We start from the raw sequence: 21768 nt of genomic DNA, 5'->3' as shown, positions 1-21768 counted from the left end.
TGGGGGTTAATTAGAGATAAGAGTCTCATGGACTTTCCTGCAAGGGCTAGATACAAACTGCGGTATTCAAATCTCAGTTTCCTGGGTAGCTAGGATTACAGGCATAAGCCACCAGGACCTGGCAATTGGTCCATTATTTATTTGTTTGTTTTCATTATTTTTTTATGCTGGTACTTGGGGTTGAACTTAGGTCCTCTCGTTTGTTTGACTTTTTCTGTTCATAACTGGCACTCTATCACTTGAGCCTTACCCCCATACTTCCTGCTTTTTGCTGGTTAACTAGAGATAGGAGTCTCTTGAATCTGTCTGCCCAGGCTGGCTTGAATCACAATCCTCAAATCTCAACCTCTCAAATAGCTAGGATTACTGGCTATGTATTTTTATTTATTTATAGTTTTTGCTGGGCCTGGGGCTTGAACACTAAACTTAAGCTTCTTATGCTCAAGGTTAGTGCTCTACCACTTAAACCACAGACCCCACCTCTAGCTTTTTTGGAGTAGTTTATTGCAGCTAAGGGTCTCACAGACTTTTCTGCCTGGTCAGGTTTCAAACTGTGATCTTCAGATCTCAGCCTCCTAAATATACAGGTATAAGCTACCTGTACATGGTTGGCTATGGGTTTTTTGTATAAGAGGACATTTGCTTTAATCACTTGTTAAACCCAAACAACACTATTTTCAGCAATGACCAGAATTAGCATGTGTAAGACTCATGTTTCCCAAATCCTCTCAGCACAAATGATGTACAAGTTGCTGTCTGTGTTTAGCCATCTGCGCTGAGCAAGATGCTGTCCTGGCCTTTCTCCCTCCTTCACCAGCATCTCCAAGGTTTCCCTTCTCACCTGAGGTGGATTTTTTCTAATCCAGCATCTGCAAGGTCATCATTTGCCCTCTGGTGAATATCTCTTTGGGTTTCAATTTTGTGGTCATCGGACAGCCCATCCACTTTATGAATGAACACCTCAAAGTTGATGTCGGCGTTGACCTTGTAGGCCCTGGTCACTGTGAGGTGGAGCCGGGCCAGCGCTTCCATGTAGTCATCCTGGAACAAAGGTGACACATGTAAGAGGCCCGTGGGCTTCCTCCCCGCTAACCACCCGGCCACAGCCCTCTAAAATGGAGAGCTCCATTGAGTTCTCCATCCCAAATGGAGAACTTCACAGAATTGATGCGTGAAGACCCATTTTTGTTCCCAAAGTGAGGAAAATGTAGTATCATACAGTGGATTTAGGCAGGTGTAACCGAGGCTGCGGACCGTGGAAAAGCCCGCAGATGCACTGTCAGGAGAAGAAAGTGGCCTCACACCCCACCACAGCTCCTCATAGAAGACCTTTCTTCTGGGGAAGTCTCCTGGTGTGCAGTGAGGCACAAGTAGAGATGGAAACTTGGCAACAGTCCCTAGGAGGATGGAAAAGGAGCCTGGCAACAATTAAGAGCACAGTCCACCCCAGGTGTGGTGGTGCACAACTATAACCCCAGCTATTCAGAAGTTGGAGGCAGGAAGATCATGAATTAGAGGCCATGCTTAAAGCAAAGTTGATGAGAAAGAAAAGACAAACACAAAAGGGCTAACAGCACGACTCAAGAGGTAGAACAGCCAGGTGCAGTGGCTCATGCCTGCAATCCTAGCTACTGAGGAGGCTGAGATCTAAGGATCAAGATTCAAAGCCAGCCCGGACACAAAAGGACCTGAGACTCTTATCTCCAATTAACCTCTAGAAAACGGGAAGTGGGGCTTGGCTCAAGGGTGCCGGAGCCAGCCGGCAACAAGGCGGGATACCTGATTAGAGGGTGAGGATGAGAAAAGAAAAGACAATAGATGGGTCGGGAGGGCTACAGCCTAAGGTCTTAAGCTTAAGACCACAGCATCCATTTATATCCCATTCCGATCTTATATAGTCTCTACAGAACAAGAACCTGTCAGGTGTTACATTGATAATCAAGTCTCAGAAGAAAATGATAAAGCAATAACATATTCATACCTCATGGTAATCAAACCTCAGCAGAAAGTGATTCACAATACCGATGATAGAGCTCAAAGTTCATAGGCATGGCGTCATACATAACAGCTCATTTCTTTGTGTGGTTATCTTACTCAGTGATGCAGATTCATGGGCCAGTCTGACCCCACACTTGGCTTCTAACACAAGGGTAGGGTGGTAGCCTTGAACTGAAGTGCTCAGGGATAGCGCCCAGGCTGAGTTCAAGCCCCATGAACCACCAAAAAAAAAAAAAAAAGAGGTAAAGTGCCAGCCTAGAATAAGACACCTTGTGTTCAATCCCCAGTAACACACACACACACACACACACACACACACACACACACACACACACACACACACACGTTCAGAGCAAGTCAGCAAACAGTAGCCTATGAGCCATTAAGCCTTTGCAGAAAGTCTAGTCTAGAGTAATTGCTTTAAGCAATCCCTACATCTGAATAATAATGCAATAACAGCCATGTATCCATCACTCTTAAGAAATAAAATATCATTATCCAGGTACAGGTGGCTCATGGCTGTATTTCTAGCTACTTGGGAGGTTGAGAATAGAAGGGAAGCATTTTGAAGCCAGCCTGAGGAGGAAAAGCTCCTGAGACCCTTCTTAATCCACAGCTGGTGCACTTTTGTGGGAGGCTGAGACTGGAAGATCGAGGTGCCAAGGCTGCCCAGGCAAAGACAATCCACAGGACTCCCATCTTCCCAGAGGAAGAAGCTGGGTGCAGCTTCCTAGATCATGCCTGCAATCCCAAGGGCTAGAGGTCTAGCTCAGTGCTACAGTTCCAGAAGAGCATGTGCATAGCACGGAATTCAAAACCCCATGTATCAGCAGAGTAGAAAACATGTAAATGGACTATCAATGCCAGAGCCTGTGTCTCTTCATCCTCCTAGCACCTCTGCTCCCTACCCCATCCTGCAGTGGAGACCACACTAAGCTCACTGCTCATCCCCCCTTCCTCCACACTGCACACGCAAGAAGCCCCAAACTTAAACAAACCTCAGGCTGTTTACAAATTTACAGGACTATCATGTTGTATGGATCCTTTCTTCAGTCAAAATTATGCCAAGAAGATGCACTTAGGTTGGAGACTATATCTCAAGCACATAATTCCTTTTTGTTTTAGGTGTTGTGCCAGTCCTGGGGCTTGACCTCAGGGCCTGTGCACTGTGAGCTTTCTTTTCTTTTTTTTCCTCTACACTTGAGCCATCGTTTCACTTCTGAGTTTTGGGTGGTTAATTCAAGATAAGTCTCTCACAAACTTTTCTGACTGGGCTGGCTTCAAACCGCAATCTTTACATCTCAGCCTGATGAGTAGCTAGGGTTACAGACATGAGCCACTAGTGCCCGACTACATTATTCCTTTTTAATGACTCTGAAATTTTATTTTAGGAATAGCCTATAGTTTATCACAGGCTTGTATGGTGGCTTCCCAACATCTCCAAGGAGCTGTTACTACCATGACAACAAGGCAATCCGGGTATGAACAGCTTACCCTGAAGGCTGTCTCATAAGACCATGTCCATGAGTTCCTGCCCCACATCTGGCATCACATCTCTGAATTATTACTATCTGGAAGGTATAAACAGGTTTTATTTTTATTAAAAACGGAAAGCCAGATGCTGGTGGCTCACGCCTATAATCCTAGCTACTGACAAGGCTGAGATCTAAGAGTCATGGTTTGAAGCCAGCCCGGGTAATAAAGTTGGTGAGACCCTTATCTCCAATTAACCACACAGAAAAAGCTGGAAGTGGTACTGTGGCTCAAGTGGCAGAGCACTATCCTTGAGCAAAAAACAATTTCAGGGGCAGCACCCAGACCCTGAGAGAACTTTTTCTTTCTTTTTTTTTTTTTTTTTTTTTTTTTGGTGGGGGGGAGACATTCTTAATATTCTCCAGACTAAATCTATAAAAATCTAGTGTTAAGATAGCCAGTGGCATTTCATACCTGTGAGGTGGCTAAGATCTGAAGATCATTCTTGTTTCTATTCTATTGTTGGGGTGATGTACAGAGGGATTATGGTTACATTCATCAAGTAGTGGGTACATTACTTCTTGAATGTTGTTACCCCTTTGAGGATCATTTTTCAAAGCCAGCCTGGACAGCCTGAAAAGTAGGTAAGACTCTTACCTCCAATTAACCACCAGGAAAGCCAGATATAGAGAAGTGGTCAAGTGGAAGAACACCAGTCTTATAGAAAAAGCTAAGTGAATATGTGAGGACCTGGGTTCAAGCCCCAGTACCACTACAAAAATAGGTAAAATAATTAAATATATTAGTAGTAAACTATGAAGAGAGAAATAACAAATGTCATCTTTTTCATCTTTCACCTGCTAACCACTTTTAAATGACAGGGACATATTTGACAATGGAGTCAACAGGTTAAACACTAAAATCAAAAGTTAGGTCCAGTGTGGTAGCTCACACCTATAATCCTACCTACTCAGGAGGCTGAGGTCTGGAGCATTGCAGTTCTAGGTTATCTTGGGAAATACAGTCTTCAAGACTCTTCAAAATACAAAGCAGAACTGCTGGCCTGGCTTACATGGTAAAGCTCCAGTCAGGCAAGAAAGCCAACAGGAAATTCCAGGCTCTAGATTCAAATCCCACTACTGTTTTTATTTAAAAAAAATATATATATATATATATATATTGTATTTATTAGGACCGAGGGCTTACAGGTGATTTCCCCCATTATGTTTGTCACTGCCTCCTATAAAAAATAAAAAAGACTGGGGCAGGGAGTTTGGTCTAGTGGCAGAGTGCTTGTCTAGCATGTACAAAGACCTGGATTTGATTCCTCAGTACCACATACACAGAAAAAAAGCCAGAAATGGTGCTGTGGTTCAAGTGGTAGAGTTCTGGCCTTGAGAAAGCCCAAGGATAGTGCTCAGGCCCAGGACAGGCTCAATAAATAAATAAATAAATAAATAAATAAATAAATAAATAAATAAATAAATAAAGGAGAAGCCAGGCAGGGCAGCGACATCAGAGGCAGGTCACAGACTGCAGGGCTTGAGTGAGAACTGTCCTGGCTGTGTGCCGTTTGCCATCTCTGCGGAGTTAATAGTGGATGTCATATGTTTAGTTCACAGGAAATCCCTCTGGCTTTTCATTTTAATTTCACAATATCCTGTGAGGACACATATTCTCCTTGGGGATCTGTTCATATGGCAATGCTGGGGTGACAAGGAAATCACTAATGAGAGATAAAAATGTGAGGTATTGGAGCAAAGGGGCAGTGCCTGCACACAATGACGGACCTGCAGCCTGCACACTTCCCTTGACTTCCACCTTTGCATTCAGTACTGCAAACATCATGGGAGATTCTCCTGCCCAACTGGATTTACAGCCAGTCAGCCTCCAGCAGAAAAGCAGCAGTTATGCTGGGGGCCGTGACCCATGCCTGCAATCCTAGCTACTCAGAAGGATCCAAGGATCACAAACCCAGTCAAGGAAGAGAAGTACAGGACAGTTTTTTGGGGAGGAAGGGGGGCAGTCCTGGGGCTTGAACTCAGGGCCTGGGCACTGTGCTTGAGCTTTCCTAAAGGCTAGCACTCTACTACTTGAGCCACAGCACTACTTCCAGCTTTTTCTGTGTATGTGGTACCGAGGAATTGAACCCCGGGTCTTTGTACATGCTAAGCAAGCAGGCTACCATTAGGCCATGCTCCCAGCCCTTGTTTTGTTTTTTTAAAGCTGGACTGGAGGAGGTATGACTCAAGTGGTAAAGTGCCATTTAAATCAGCGTGAGGACCCTTAGTTCAAACTTCAATACTGCCTATAATAGTGTAGCAGATAGTATTAGATAGGCTCTGAAACTTTTCTTTGATTATTCTTTATTTTTAGGAAATGACATTATTCAACAACAATTGTCCTGCTGCTTTATTTTGTAGTGCTAGGGATGGAACCCAGGCCACAAGCAAGCGTACACGTACACACACACACACACACACACACACACACACACACACACACACAGAGGCCTCCCTTGTTAGTTTTAGAATACAACTTGAAATGATGGTGGTTTGGGCTGGGAATGTGGTTCAGTGATAAGAGTGCTGGCCCAGCATGAATGAAGCCCTAGGTTTGGTTCCTTAGTACCACATACACAGAAAAAGCTGGAAGTGGCACTGTGGCTTAAGTGGTAGAGTGCTAGCCTTGAGCAAAAGAAGCTTAGGGACACTTTCTAAGCCCTGAGTTCAAGCCCAAGGACAGGAAGGAAGGAAGGAAAGAGGGAGGGAGAGAAGGAAGGAAGGAAGGAAGGAAGGAAGGAAGGAAGGAAGGAAGGAAGGGAGAGAGGGAAGGAGGGAGAGAGGGAAAGAGGGAGGGAGGAAGGGAGGGAGGGAGAGGGGAAGGAAAGAAGAGAGGGAAGGGGGGAAGAAAGGGAGGGAGGAAGGGAGGGAGGGAGGGAGGGAGGGAGGGAGGGAGGGAGGGAGGGAGGGAGGGAGGGAGGTGGCTCTCCACTGGCACCCGTGGCTTATGCTTGTACTCAGTATTGTGGTTTGAAGCCAGCCTGAGAGGAAAGTCCATGAACTCTTATCTCCAGTTAACCCAAAAAGCTGGAAGTGGTACTGTGGCTCAAGTGGTAGAGTGCTAGCCTTGAGAAAGCTTGATGACAGTGCACAGGCCCTGAGTTCAAGCCCCAGGATTGGCAAAAAAAAAAAAAAAAAAAAAAAAAAAAGCTGGCACACTTAATTTGGCTAAATGACAGCCATATTATAAACACTGAAGACCAGATTTGCTTTAGAATTTGTACCCCTTAAGTTCAAATTGCTAGGTAAGCACGTTAAATACTAAATACTTACATTAAGTATTTCCTGAGCCATTGTGAATGACTAAATAGTGTTTGGAATCTACTTCTGGGCAGGCCTTTATCTTGATTCTTAAACAACTAGAGAAACAGCATGGGGCAACTTTGGGGGCTCAGAGAACAGGATGTCCTAGAGCTTCCAGCAGAGAGCACACACGGCCCACTCCCTGTCAGACAGGCCAAGAGACACTGCCAAGGCCACAGATGGCCAGAAAGCAGGTCAATGCAAGTGGGACAGAAGGAAGTGGCTACAGACACAGGCAGTGGACATAAGATGATACAGGAGTCTAGATAACAGTGCATTTCAAGTCTTTCACTCCTGCCTACATCACAAAGGGCAGAAAGGACCCCTAAACCATCCAGCTCTGCTCCTGCAGTTGCACAAGCATATAAAGCTGCCTCCTGGAAATGGATGGCTCAGGTGACAGTTTTATTACTACTGACAGTATCGACGTGTAAAGAGACACCTTGTTCCTGATCCTCTTAGACAACAGTCATCTTTCAGTTGGGCACCAGTGGTACCTGCCTGTAATCCTAGCTACTTAGGAGACTCCGGTTCAAGAATGGTAATTTAAAGCCAGCCCATGCAGAAAAGTCTCTGAGACTTTTATTGTCAATAAACCAACAAAAAGCCAGAAGTGGAGGTATGGCTCAAAAAAGCCAGCCAAGAGCAAGAGCACCTGAGTTCAAGCCCCAGTACTAGCATGGGCACACACACACACACACACACACACAGAGTCATCCTTAAAAGAATGGTTTCCACAATGGCTTTACCTTTGTGATTGTTGTTCTTAATGTACTATGTGAAGTTATTTCTTTGCTCTTTTTCTCTTATGGTTTATCTCATATATCTGACTTTGTTACCTGGTATTTTGTATATATGTTTATCTGTTTATTTGAAATAGAGAAGTGAGGGGGGAAAACCAGATGATTGGAGGGAAAAGGGGGACAAAAATATAAGAAGGGGTATCAATGTTCGAGAAGTAACGTGCCCACTCCCTCACGAATGTAATTGCAACCCCTCTGATTACCCTGACAATAAAATAAAATAAAAGAATGGTTTCCAGGACTGGGATGTAGCTCAGTGGCAAAACTCCTGCCTAGCAAGTTGCAATGTCCTAGGTTCAATGCTCAGTACTTTAAAAAAAAAAAGTTTCCCCAATGTGGGCTCAGAACCATGGTTACTAACAGGGCACAGTACACCCCACCCCTTCTCCCCAGCCCTTCTGGGGCCCCTGAAATGCTCATCAGCATCACATTGACAAGTTCAAGGCATACCAACACCTGAATTCCAAGTGTTGAACACTCAGCTAGAGGACTTGTTACCATAATCTGTAATCAGGTCTGTTGATGAACTACTAAAGATCATTATCCAGGCTGTACCTGGAGTGTGGCCTAGTGGTAGAGTGCTTGCCTAGCATGCATGAAATCCTGGTTTCGATTCCCTGGTACCACATATACAGAAAAAGCTAGAGGTGGTGCTGTAGCTCAAGTGTTAGAGCATTAGTCTTGAGAAAGCCCAGGGACAGTGTTCTGGCCCTGAGTTCAAGCCCCAAGACTGGTAAAAAAAAAAGGGGGGGGGGAATTTTTCTTTTCTTTTTTTTTTTGGGGTGGGGGGGAGGAGTGCTAGTTCTGAGGCTTCAATTCAGAGCCTTGCGCTCTCACTTGGCTTTTTTTTTTTTTTCACTTGGCTTTTTGCTTAAGGCTAGCGCTCTTGAGCCACACCTATATTTCTGGACTTTTGCTAGACAGTCAGAGATAAGACTGTCAGGACTTTTTTTTCTCTGGTTGGCTTTGAACCTTGACCCTCTGATTTAAGGCTTCCGGTTAGCTACGGATTATATACATGAGCCACCAGCACCTGGCTAAAAAATAATTGTCCATGACAGAAAATTGAATAATATAGGAAATGTAACTTGGAGAGGTACTAAAAACTCACCTTGCACTCACTTAATTCTCTATGTGAGCCAAGTTTCTTAGTATGAACAGTTCTACACACCAAAAACAAAAACGGAAGTGACCAAATCTTATTTAAGCCGGAAGGCCTTCCCCCGGGCTGCCACCGGGAGCCACGGCTGTACCTGAGAGTCAATGACGAAGATCAGGGCCCCTGTGCCCCTGAAGATCATCTCGTAATCGAACGTAGGGTCAAAAAAGTCAATCTGTCCCGGGAAATCCCAGATCTGGAAGTTGACAAAGGAGCTGTTGGAAACGTCCTCCCGGCAGATCTTATTCGTGCTCTCCAGGAACAGTGTCTCATTGGGGGACATCTTGTGAAAGACCACCTTCTGGATGGATGACTTGCCGCTCCTCCGAAGGCCCATGAGCAGAATTCTGGGCTTCACCTCACTGCTGAAGGGGTCGCTGAAGTCCAGCACTGGAGAAACCACAGGGTGAGAGTGAGCGCGGGTGGTCTTCACAGTGGGTCATTGAAACATCCCATGTCCACCCCACGGTGATGTCCCCCTCAGACGTCAGAGCCCTGCCAACCCACTCCCAGAGGGCAAAGCCTTGGGAAATGCTGTCTCCCCGTTCCACACACTGCAGAGAGATGATGGATAATTCACCATCCCCACCCCACCCCCTACAAAAGGACTGCGGAATATGAAGAGCAGAGATTTCCCCCAATAGACTCTTGAAAAGAATCCCTGTGTCTTTCTCTGCCTGATCACTGGAGCCTACACAGGCACTGAAAGGGCATTTGAGAGGTCAGTCATGTGTCTCTCACTTACCTTCTCTCCTGATCATTGTTCTCACCAGCCCTGGTAAATGCAGCCTGGTAAGTAGCTTAGATTCACAATATGACAGACCAGATGCTATTTTGTGCCAGGCAAACTTTTCCCAGCCTCTAGGCCTACACTATTCAGTAAGGCAGCTAATAGCCAAATATGGGTTGTTTTGTTTTGCTTTTCCAGTTCCAGGGCTTTGAACTCATGGACTAGGTGCTATCCCTGAGTGCTTTTTGCTCAGGGCTAGTGCTCTACTGCTTAAGCCTTATGGCTCCACTTCTGGGTTTTTGGTGATTAACTAGAGATGAGAGTCTCAGAGGCATTCCTGCCTTTGCTAGCTTTGAACTGCAATCCTCAGATTTCAGCCTCCTGAGTATCTAGGATTGCAGGTGTGAACCATCAGCACCTGGCACAACTTCTTAAATTTAGACTAACTGTCCAAGCACAGTAGTTAAAGCTTGTCATTCCAATTAGGAAGACAGATGTCGGGAAGCCAGCCAGGACAAAAAAAAATTGGCAAGACTCCATCTCAATCAACAACTGGGCGTTGTAACTTGCACCTGTAATCCTAGTTACTTAGGAGGTGTTAATTAAAAGACTGAAATCTAGGTCCTATCCCAAAATCAAAGGCAAAAGGGGCTTGATTGGGCCTACCAAGGTTGCAGTCCTGAATGCAATACACACATACAAATAATAATATTAATTAAAATGGATTGAAATCGAAATTTGGATTTTCATTCTATTAAGTTCCTGGAGTAGTCAAATTTTATACACAAAGAGAGAGAGAGAGAGAGAAAGAGAGAGAGAGAGAGAGAGAGAGAGAGAGAGAGAGAGAGAGAGAGAGAGAGAGAGAGAGAGAGAGAGAGAGAGATCTGAGTTCCGGTGGCTCAAGCCTGTAATCCTAGCTATTCAGAAGGCTGAGATCTGAGGATCGTGGTTCAAAGCCAGCCAGGACAAAAAAGTCCATGAGACTTTTACCTCCAGTTGAACCCCAGAAAACTGTAAGTGGTGCTGTGACTCAAAGAGGTAGAATGCTAGCCTTCAACTGAAGGGTTCAGGGACAGTACCCAGGCCCATAGTTCAAGCCGCATGACCCCCCCTCCTCCCACACACACACAAAGAATAGTGTCTTTGTGTTTGTTTCAGGCCTAGAAGAAAGAGAAATGAGTCATTATTATTTGGCAGGTAAATGAGTTTGGGGGATATGAACAAGTTCTGGGGTTGGGATTGTGGCACAGGTAGTAGAGTGCCTGCCTAACAATCTCATGGTCCTAAGTTCAACCAAACCTCCAAAAGGAAAAAAAAAAAGAAAAAGAAAAAAGACAATGTCCATAGATGGGAAATGGTCACAGGTGCCTAACAACATGGATATAAGTCATGCCATAAAACTACACTCAAAAGTGGGTTCGCAGGCTGGCTGCCAGTGGCTCACAACAGTAATCCTAGCAAGAAGCTGAGATCTGAGGATCACCATTCAAAGCCAGCTTGGGCAGAAAAGTCCCCATGAGATTCTTATCTCCAATTAGTCACTCAAGGAGCGGAAGAGATGCTGTGGCTCAAAGTGATATGGTACTAGTCTTGAGTAAAAGAGCTCAGAGGGCTGGGAATTTGGTAGAATGCTTGCCTAGCATGCATGAAGACCCGGGTTCAATTCCTCAGTACCACATACACAGAAAAAGCTGAGAATCGGGCCAGGAGTTTGGCCTAGTGGTAGAGCACTTGCCAAGCATGCACAAAGACCCAGGTTTGATTCCTTGGTACCACATACATAGAAAAAAGCTGAATGGTGCTGTGGCTCAAATGTTAGAGCTCTAGCCTAGAGAAAATCCAAAGACAGTGTTCAGGCCCTAAGTTCAGTCTCCAGGACTAAAAAAAAAAAAAAGCTGGAAGTGGTGCTGTGGCTCAACTGGTAGAGCTTTAGCTTTGAGAAAGCCGAGGACAAGCTAGGGCTGGTGGCTCACGCCTGTAATCCTAGCTATTCAGGAGGCTGAGATCTGAGGATCAAGGTTCAAAGCCAGCCTGGGCACAAAAGGACCTGAGACCCTTATCTCCAATTAACCTCCAGAAAACGGGAAGTGGGGCTTCCAGCGCCCACGCTGAGTTCAAGCCTCATAACCCACACAAACATAAAAAAAGAGTCTCCGGACTTTCTTGCCCGAGCTGGCTATTTATGTTTTGATGTTTGAATTTATAGTAGGTATACATAAATGAGCAGACATAAACAAAGAGCACATGGTAGGTCCAGAGATGTCCATATTAGCTGTATCTCACTCCCCATTTCTCACACACTTCTAGTTCAGCTTACTTCATATCAACAACCTGAGGACACTTCACACAGCAATAGCTCCTCCCTCCTTCATACGCCCATCTCAGCAAAAGCAAATCATGAACTGAAAAAGGAATCAGGACTTCAAGTCCAAAAATATCAAATAGACAACAGGTTACAGTCGTCCCTTCTCAAATGAACAGAGAAGGCATGTTATAAATGAGGAGGCCGAGCTTGGAACACAAAGAGAACTCTACTAAGTGACAGCTAGGAGAGGAAGCTTACACCTGTAATCCCAGCTACACAGAAGGCAGAGATCTAAGGATCACAGTTTGAAGACAGTCGAGACAGACAAATCTAAAACTTTTTTTTTTTTTGGTCGGTCATAGGGTTTGAACTTAGGGTCTGGAGCTGTCCTAGAGCTTTTTCACACAAGACTATCACTTGAGCCACAGTGTCACTTCCAGTTTTCTGGCAGTTAACTGGAGATAAAAGAGTCTAGTTGACTTTCCTGCCAAGCTGACTGAAATGAGATCCTCAGATCTCAGCCTCTTGAGTAATTAATTACAGATGTGAGCCACTGACACCCAGCCAACCCCCCCCCTTTTTTTTTCAGTCATGGGACTTGAACTTTGGGCCTGGGTATTGTCCCTGAGCTCTTCAGCTCAAGGCTACCACCTTACCCTTGAGCCACAGTGCCACTTCGGTTTTCTAGTATTTAATTGGAGATAGGAGTCTCACAGACTTCAGTGCTTGGGCTGGCTTTGAACCGCGATTGTGATTCTCAGACCTCAGCCTCCTGAGTGAGTAGCTAGGATTACAGGTGTGAGCCACTGCTCCCAGCTAAAGCCCTTATTTTTAATTAGCCAACAAAATGTTGGAAGTGGAGGTGTGGCTCAAGTGGCAGAACCACCAGTCTTGATCAAAAATGCCAAGCAAGGGAAGTCCTGACTGAGTTCAAGTCCTTGGTACTGACACAAAAAAGGAGAGAAAGAAAAATCAAACACAGAAGAATTGAGACTGCAGGGAACACCTGCAGTCCAGGGCTATAAATGATGGAACTCTGGTGCAGACAGAACTTTTGGAAGCCCACAGATGGACATGGAAAATAAGGCCAAACCCAGGGGCCAGGAGAAACAGGAAACACAACACTACTGTCCCCAGACTACTCCCAGCCCTCCTTAACCCTCACTAGCGCACATGAAAACTGCATCACAGAAGGGCACTCCCTGTCTTTTGAAAATTAACACAATTTCCCTTTAGCCCATACATTTGCAGGCAGAGTACAAAGGAGCACATGGCAAAACACCTCTCATTAAACTGGCTGACAGGTTACTAACAGGTCAGTGATGTTGACAAGCCTGAGTTTTTAACCCAGAGCCATGAGGAAATCATTAAGAATTTTAAAGGAAGACAAATAGGATCTCATTTACCATCCAGGAAGTACCGTTAAGAAACCAGCTATTGGGGCTGGGAGGGTGGCCTGGTGGTAGAATACTTGTCTAGCATGCATGAAGTCCTGGTTCAATTCCTAGGTATCACATACACAGAAAAGTGTGCTGTGGTTCAAGTGGTAGAGGCTGCGACTAATCAGGCCACTGGCCAGGGCCAGAAGTATGTCTTCATTTGGCAACTAGGGGTGAGAAAATCACACTGGGAGGGGGGTTCAGTTTGGAAGGGGGCTGGGTAATAGTGATGAAAAAAAGAAAGAGAAGAAAGAGGGGCCGGGAGTTTGGCCTAGTGGTTAAAGTGCTTGCCTAGCATGCATGCAGACTCGGGTTCGATTCCTCGGTACCACATACATAGAAAAAAGCCAGAAGTGGTGCTGAGGCTCAAGTGGTAGAGCTCTAGCCTTGAGAAAGTCCAAGGACAGTGCTCAGGCCCTGAGCTCAAGCCCAGGACTGGCAAAAAAAAAAAAAAAAAAGAAAGAAGAAAGAGAAAGAAAGAAAGAAAAAGAAAGAAAGAGGAAAGAGGCTCTCAACTGGGTTTTGGTGGCTCATGACTGTAAATCCTAATTACTCAGGAGGCTGAGATCTGATAATCAAGCCAGCCAGGGCCAAGTGCTGTGGCTCATGCCTGTAATCCTAGGTATTCAGGAGGCTGAAATCTGAGGATGGTGGTTCAAAGCTAGCCCAGGCATTAAAGAACATGAGACTCTCCAATTAACCACTTAGAAAATGGGAACTGGGACTGAGGCTCAAGGGGGTAAGGTGGTAGCTTTGAGCTGAAAAGCTCAGGAACAACTTGCAAGCCCAGGGGTAGGTCAATAGCCTTGAGCTGAAGAGCTCAGGGACAGGGCCCAGGCCCAGAGTTCAAGCCCCATGATCAACCTCTCCCCACCCCCTCCCCAAAAAGAAAAGAAAGCCAAGGCAGGAAAGTCCTTGAGACTTGTATCTCCAAGGAACCACTTAAAAAGTGGAAGTGGAGCTGTGGTTCAAGTAGAGCGCTAAGCCTTAAGCACAGAAACTCAAGGACTAAATTCAGGCCCCACAACCACCAACAAAAACCAGGCTCTCAAGAGGGGGTCAGGGTGGAGGAATTAGTTCTAGATGGTGAAACCAAGGCACAGGCCATGGAAACAGAAGGAACAGATCTGTGAGATGCTTGTCTATGGACCACTGGATGTGGGGACAAGAGACAAGGAAGTCCTAGGTTCTGATCTGAGGACCCCATTCACAGACATGGTCAAGTAGGGAGGCTAAAGGTTATAATGGTACCAGTTGCTCCACATGGGCTAGGGAAGAATGGAATCAAGTAGAGGGCCTTATGTTGCTTGTGTGGTTTGCTTTGTGGTACTGGCAATTGAACCTAAGTCCTCCCATCAAGTCATCTCAAAGTCATCTATGAAAGCCAGTGGCTCGTCTTGACCGAAATAGCTCAGCACAGCCCAGGCCCTGAATCCAAGCCCTATCGTCAACAACCACCAAAAAAGAAGTAGGGAATTAAGTTTCTCTGAATCTCAAATCACTAAAACCGTTTATAAAACATTTATTTTGCTGGGCACAGGTGGCTCATGCCTATAATCCTAGCTACTCAGGAGGCTGAGATCTGAGGATCACGGTTCAAAGCCAGCCCGAGCACAAGTGTGTGAGACTCTTATCTCCAATTAACCACCAGAAAACAGGAAGTGGTGTTGTAACTCAAGTGGTAGAGCACTAGTCTTGAGAAAGCCTGAACTCAGGTCCCGAGTTCAAGCCCTAGAACTGGCAAAATAATAATAATAATAATTAAAAATAATCTCTAGTGATCATGTCCATGTTACCTTAAAATTTGTGATGTTACCTTAAAATTTTTATTTGCCAAAATATGGAATACTTCACAAATTCCTGTGTCATCCTTGCACAGGGGCCACACTAATCTCTAGATCGTCCCTTTCAATTTTAGTCTATGCGCTGCAGAAGCCAGCTCTGTGCTTCTGTACTTCTGTGCTTCTCTATCCACTCTAGCTCTCCATAGTATCTCTGTGTATCTAGAGCCAAGAGGGGAATCCAAGAGGCAGCCATGGTCAAGATGAAAGAGTCAAGCAAGAACGTGAGGCCCTGAGTTCAAGTCCTAGTCCCAGCACATGGGCACATATACACACTCAAACACTGGCGCTGATCATTAGTAAATGAAAATGTTAGATTCGCAAGTACATCCTTCAGGGAACTGTCCCATATTGGTCCTGCAACTTGGATGCCTCTATCTACCATCTTAGCTGTCATTTCCTCAGTCTCCAGTAGGGGTAGGGGACACCTTTTTTCGTTTTTAAAGACCATTTGAAGGTTAAGGACATCATTAGAGGACCACACAAAATTATCAAGCAGCCAATAGGAAGTGTACAGGTATGTTCTGCCATCTCCAACTTTATACAGCCCAGCTAGCAGTGTGCAGAGCAAACACCAGATCCGGTGGGGCTATGGTGACCTGTCTTAGCTAAGTTTCCCCAAAGCTTTCACAAGGGCTTTGGGAGAAAACAATTCCACTTTCTAATTACATTTTTTAAATTATCCTTTCAATGTCAATCTTTCAAACATCCTTGTTGGTATCTAATATTACAGAGTGGGTTTGTTCGGTTGGTTGTTTTGTCGATTGTAGGACTTGAACTCTGGGCCTGGGCATTGTCCCTGAGTCTTCAGCTCAAGGCTACCACCCTACCCCTAGAGCCATAGCGCTACTTCTGGTTTTCTGGTGGTTAACTGGAGATTAAAGAGTCTCACAGGGCCCAGGAGTTTGGCCTAGCGGTTAAAGTGCTTGCCTAGCATGCACAAAGACCCGGGTTCGATTCCTCGGTATCCCACATACACAACCAAGCCGGAAGTGGCAGAGATGAGACACAACCAAGCCGGAAGTGGCAGAGACGAGACTGCAACAAGCGACAGAGAGCGAAAGCAAGCAATCGGAGCCCAACCGAGTGGTGGCCGGAGCGTGCGGGAGCGAGCCGAGCCAGAGCGAGCGAGGCCGGAGCGAGCGGGGCCGGAGCGAGCCTGACCGGAGCGAGCGGGGCCAGAAAGAGAAGGGGGCCACAAAAAAAAAAATAAATAAAATAAAGAGTCTCACAGACTTTAGTGGCCATGATGGCTTTGAACTACGATCCTCACATCTCAGCCTCCTGAGTAGCTAGGATTACAGGTGTGAGCCACTGTGTGTGGCTACAGGGTGGTTTCTTATTTTTGTTTTTGCTAGTCCCTGGGGCTTAAACTCGGGGCCTAGGCACTGTCCCTGAGTGCCTTTTGCTCATGACTAGTGCTCTACCACTTGAGCCACAGTGTCACTTCCAGCTTTTCATGAGTTTATTGGAGGTAAGTCTCACAGGCTTTACCGCTGGGTCTGTCTTCAGATTGTGATTCTCAAATTTCAGTCTCCTCTCTGCCCTTTCCCTACATTAACACCAGTCCTGCCAGAGGTGGCCCCTTCAGTCCTCCAAGCACCTTCCACTGCTTTGGGGCTGGCAGTTCTGGTAATAAACTCTTTCCTGCCTGCACTATGTGGTTGTTCTTTTGGCAAAACCTTACCCGAGCCACCAGCTTCAAGTCTGTATTACAAGTTATTGTTTTAATTTTTTTATTGTTATGATACAGGTGATGTACAGAGGGGTTACAGTTATCAGGTAACAAGAACATTTTTTTCTTCCCTCACTCTCTTCAGTTTCCCCTCCCCTCCCCACCCACAAGTTGTGCAGATCATGTTCAACATAGTGTCTGGTGAGAACCACTGCTCACTCCATTTTTGTGTCTCCTCTCGCACACCCAAAGACAGACACATGAACATATATACAGAAGAAAAAGGAAAGAAAAGAGGCTGGGAGTTTGGCCTAGTGGTAGAGTGGTTGCCTAGCATGCACAAAGATCTGGGTTCCATTCCTCAGTACCACATATATAGAAAAACTGGGGGAGTGGTGCTATGGCTCAAGTGGCATAGCGCTAGCCTTAAGGAAAAAGCCCAAGGACAATGCTCAGGCCCTGAGGTTAAGCCCCAGGAGAGGAAAAGTGAGGGGTGGGAGGGAGATGGAGGAGAGAAAAATAGAAAGAAAAAAAAAAAAAACTCTTGTTCTTATTTCCTGGAATTAATTGTATTACAGGTTTGGCTTTTTTGTTGGTGGTGGTTATAGGGCTTGAATTTGGCCTGGGCACTGTCCCTGAGCTCTTCAGCTTCAGGCTACCGCCCTACCCTTGAGCCAAGTCCCACTTCCCATTTTTTTCTGGAGATTAATTGGAGATAAGAGTCTCAGGTCCTTTTGTGCCCTGGCAGGCTTTGAACCTTGATCCTCAGATTTCAGCCTCCGGAGTAGCTAGGATTACAGGTGTGAGCCACCCAGCAGCATATTACAGGTTTTTAAACACAACTCTTTGTTGCCCAAATTAATCATCATTTCTGGTGAAGTTGTGAAGTGTTCTGAGGTGGGGTGGACAGTGAAGGTTTGACTTCCACTCCTTTCCCCCAGGTCAAGCAAAGCACCAGGTGCACTTGTCAGCAGGCAGGTCATTCTGATCTTGGCTTAGCTAAAAGCCCCTCACATCGATGGAGCACACCACTTTGGGCCTGGCCAGAGAGACTCCATTGTCCCCCAGGACACCACTGCCTTTTTTTTTTTGTCAATCCTGGGCTTGAGCTCAGGGTCTGAGCACTGATCTTGGGCTTTCTTAAGGCTAGAGCTCTACCACTTAAGTCTCAGCACCATTTCCAGCTTTTTTCTATGTACGTGGTACTGAAGAATCAAATCTAGGCAAGCACTTTACCACTAGGCCAAATTCCGCACTGCCTATTTTTTTTAATCTTTTGCTTCCTTGTTAAGACTCCTAAACTCACCCCCAAACTCAGATCCTTGCACAACCTCCATACCCAAGGGAAAGTCTGTGCCCCTCACTGGCAATAAATAGTCCTAGCCTGTTGAAAATCGCATTTAGCCTATTCCTTTCTGTTTCCTCTCCAATTTCCTGACAGTGCTTTGCAACTTAAAAGTGTCTAGGCAGTACCTACTATGGGCTATACCTCCCAGCTCTACTGTAATGGGTTCTAATGGCTTAATTAAAGTGAAACTCAGCTTATCTGTGACTACAAGGAAGAGAGCCGAGAAGTGTCCCCATCACTCCTTAACAGTTCTAAAGTACCTGAGAACATTCGTGCTATTCATGAATAAAATATGGAGTGGGAGCCAGAGCTGTGCAATTTCAGTCTCAACTTAGCTGCACTACACTTGCAAACTTAGCCCAGCATGATAAAACGTACAAGGCACTCAATTTAAATGCAAGACCAGAGGTGCCTTCAGAAGTCTTACAGACCACTGGCAGTCCACACCCTCTGGCACAGCTCTAGACAGACCACAAGGGTCCTTGACTGGCTTCTCGGTACTGTGTGTCACACCCAGGGTCTCCTTATCCTCCACTCTACCCCACCCCACCCCTTGGTCACCAAGGTTGATTTCTTTTCTTTTCTCTTTGCCAGACCTGGGTCTTGAACTCAGGGCCTTGGCACTGTCCCTGAGCTTCTTTTTGCTCAAAACTAACACTCTGCCACTTTAGTCACAGCACCACTCTGGCTCTCGTTACCAAAGAATCAAACCTAGGTCTTCATGTATGCTAGGCAAGCCTCTACCACTAGGCCAAACTCCTGCACCACGCAAGGTTGATTCCTAAGCTCCTGGTTCAGGTCTCTACCAACTAACCAAACCAAATCAGTTAAGTAAGGAGAAGAGAGGTTCTGCTAGAGAAATCATTCATGTTTTGAAGTACACCAAGTATATCTTTTCTCAGAAGAAAAAGTCTTTAAAAAAAAAGAAAGAAAAAAGGTTATTCCCCTCCTCCCCCAGGAGAAGTCAAAACCCTTGGCTCCCTCCTTCCCAATCACACCTGAAACCATTAAATTCGTGGACACAGGCAGTCCCCCCGGAACTGCTAGCCTAAGAACCCACTTGCAACTGGGAAAGGCATGCCACTGGGAAAGGCAAACTTTTGGATACAGATTCTACAGCAAAGCCCAAACCCAAAGCTAGGGAAACCTAAAAAGAAAACACAAGCCAAAAAACCAAGAGAGGAAGTCTTTGGGAAAGAGCCCCTCCCCCTTATCCACACAGGCCAGTTCCTGAGGCCAAGCTTCAGTGATGTTGCCCAGGGCAAATACTGTGTTGCTCTTCTCACCACATAAACATATTTGATCTTTTATAGCAAGATTCGGGCTGATTGCAGGAAATCACTGGGAGGATTTCATTACTGAAGTCATCAAAACATCAGTTCCAGGCAGGTAAGCTTCTGAGTTAGCACAGAAGGGTGCCCCCACATCTGGTTCCCCGGGGAAGCCTTTGTCTGGGAAATCCTGCCCTCTCCTAGGGCGGTACTTCCATTTCAATTTCCAGTTCCCCCAACGAAACAGTGCTGCCTTAAAAAACTGCAGAAGCAACAACCTGGTCCAGGGTATTCCAGGAACCTCCAGCCCCAAAGCAATATCAAACCACTGGCTTTTTACTTGCACCCCTCAGTAACCCACCATTTTAAATAGATCCCCATTTAGCCTCGATCCTCAGTTTGGAAAGAATCTGGGAGGAGCCAACACAAGCAATTTAAATAATAATGAAGCAACAGAGCGATTTAATTATGAAAAGTAGCCCTGGGGACTCCAACAAAAGGGTCAAAAGCCTTTATCTACAGAAAATGTGGCGGTGGTGTCAACTGTGGGGCCACAGGCGCAGGTGCCAGTTTAAGCAAATGGGGAATTAGCACAAACCCTCCCTGGAGAGCAGACGCTAGGAATAAAAAGCAGTCACAGAAGCTGCCTTATCTGCTTCCTGATTCATTGAAAGTAGTACGCCCAAGTGTAGAAGGATCAAAAGTGTCCTAGGAGAAAAGCTTTGCACGAAGGACTTAAAATAAGTTGACTGCACTCTCAATAAAAGTTGGCAAACACCAGTCCACAAAGGTCCTTGTATTCCATCCACCTTTTCTTCCGTTTGAAGCATTATTAAAGTAGTTATTCTTATGCTAACAGCCACTTTCTCCTGACCTTTTCAAGTGACCTTACAAGATCTTTTGATCACTCTGGGATCTCAAAAGTCTCCCAAGTGCCTTAGGCGGTAAGAATAAAATGCAGGAAGCCTCCGCTGTAGAATTGGGTGTATTTTGTTGTTGTTTTGTTTGTTTTTAATGGGCTCCTGGAACAAGAAGCAGAGTTTGTTTCGATGGCAGAGTTCACTCAGTCCGCAGGCACAGCCCAGCCCAGCTGGTGACCCGGAGCGCACATAAGATGTCCCGACCACCGTCTTTGCCCCGGTCCCGAGAAACCCGAGGTCGCAGGGCGACTTCCAGACCCCCGGGGCCTGCCGCGCGGCCCGCCCCCGGCCGCCGCCCCGCGCGCCCCGGGACCCCCTCACGTGGCCGCGCGGGGCCGGACTGACACCCGCAGCTGCCCGCAGCCCTGCCAATCACGCCGCGGCAGATGCCTTTTTTTAGCCACGACATCTGATCCCCTCGGAAGCAGCCGCGTCCCGGGAGGCCCGGGGCGCGCCGGTGGCCCCGTCCCCTCCCCGAGCCCCTGGAGCTGGCGGAGCGCACGAGGAGGTATCGGCCCCGAAGCCGGGGTGTTTCCCCCTCCCCCGGCCCCACCAGCTCCCTCCACCTCCACCCCCTCCAGGCGGCCTCCAGCACCCCAATCCCCCGCCGCGCGGCTCCGAGTCGCTCCCGCCGTGGCCCTCCCCACCCCCACGGCTCCAGCCCGCTCCCCGGGATCGGCTCCAGAACCCGGCCCGAGGCGGCGAGAGGGGCCGGCGCTTACCTCCCTCCTCCGCCCCGCTGTCGAGCTCGGCGTCCGAGGAGTCGGGCCCGTCCCGGTAGTCCGCCAAGCCCACCAGCTCGTCCTCCTCGTCGTCGTCCGCGTCGCCGTCGTCCTGCGGCTGCGGCTTCCCTAGTACCTGGCTCATCGCGCGGGGTGGCGGGGGTCCCGGGTGGGGGCCGAGCCTCCGCGCCCGCCGCCCGCAGCCCGGAGCTGTGACCCGGGGTTTTGTGTGCAGCCCGGCGTGCGCGGGTGGAGGCGGGGGCCGCGCGTGGCCCGCGGCGGGCGGCGCCCAGGTCCGGGTCCCGCGGCGCGCCCGGCCGGCCGCTGGCGGAGGAGCCACCGGAGCGCGGCAGTTCCTCCCGGAGGAGGAGAGGGAGAGCCTGCGTGACCCGAGTCACCTGACACGCTGTCACACACTCACACACACACACACACACCCCGCACGGGAGCGCGCGCTCTCCCGGCCGCGGCAGCCGCTTGGCGGGGCGCCCAGCCCAGCCGAGGCCACACACGTTCACGCCGGTGGGGGGAGGGCCGGACGGCGGAGGGGGGGAGGGCGTCCGCCGCCTCGATTTACACCCGCAGACCCCCTCAGCGCACGCGGGTGCCATCCGCCGCGGCTGCGCGCCAAGAGCCCACGCTCAGATCCTGCACGTGGTCTTGGCACTGGAGGCCAATTTGGGGGTGCGGAGAGGGGAAGGGGGGGGACTGCTTATCCT

At 47.4% G+C, this 21768-nt stretch overlaps 1 protein-coding gene and 1 non-coding gene across 2 annotated transcripts in view; both read right to left on the bottom strand.

The window, feature by feature from the left end:
* Rragd (Ras related GTP binding D) overlaps nt 1-21402 on the bottom strand; it is a 37394-nt gene extending 15992 nt beyond the window's left edge. Inside the window, exons 1-3 of the mRNA XM_090338435.1 lie at nt 21050-21402; nt 8893-9188; nt 842-1041 (exon numbers count right to left, since the gene is read on the bottom strand). Coding sequence (XP_090194561.1) covers nt 842-1041; nt 8893-9188; nt 21050-21194 — 641 coding nt within the window. The 5' untranslated portion in view covers nt 21195-21402. The remainder of the gene's footprint in view (nt 1-841; nt 1042-8892; nt 9189-21049) is intronic.
* On the bottom strand, nt 15107-15214 carry LOC150059941 (U6 spliceosomal RNA). The gene has a single exon (XR_016536535.1). It is a non-coding gene; the product is annotated as a U6 spliceosomal RNA (small nuclear RNA).
* Nucleotides 21403-21768: the final 366 nt, after the last annotated feature.

Source organism: Megascapheus bottae, chromosome 8 (assembly GCF_031878675.1).
Source record: "Megascapheus bottae isolate mThoBot1 chromosome 8, mThoBot2.hap1, whole genome shotgun sequence".
In the NCBI taxonomy this organism is placed as follows: Eukaryota; Metazoa; Chordata; class Mammalia; order Rodentia; family Geomyidae; genus Megascapheus; species Megascapheus bottae.
The sequence above is the reverse complement of the archived record's forward strand: the minus strand, read 5'-3'. Positions and strand labels throughout refer to the sequence as shown.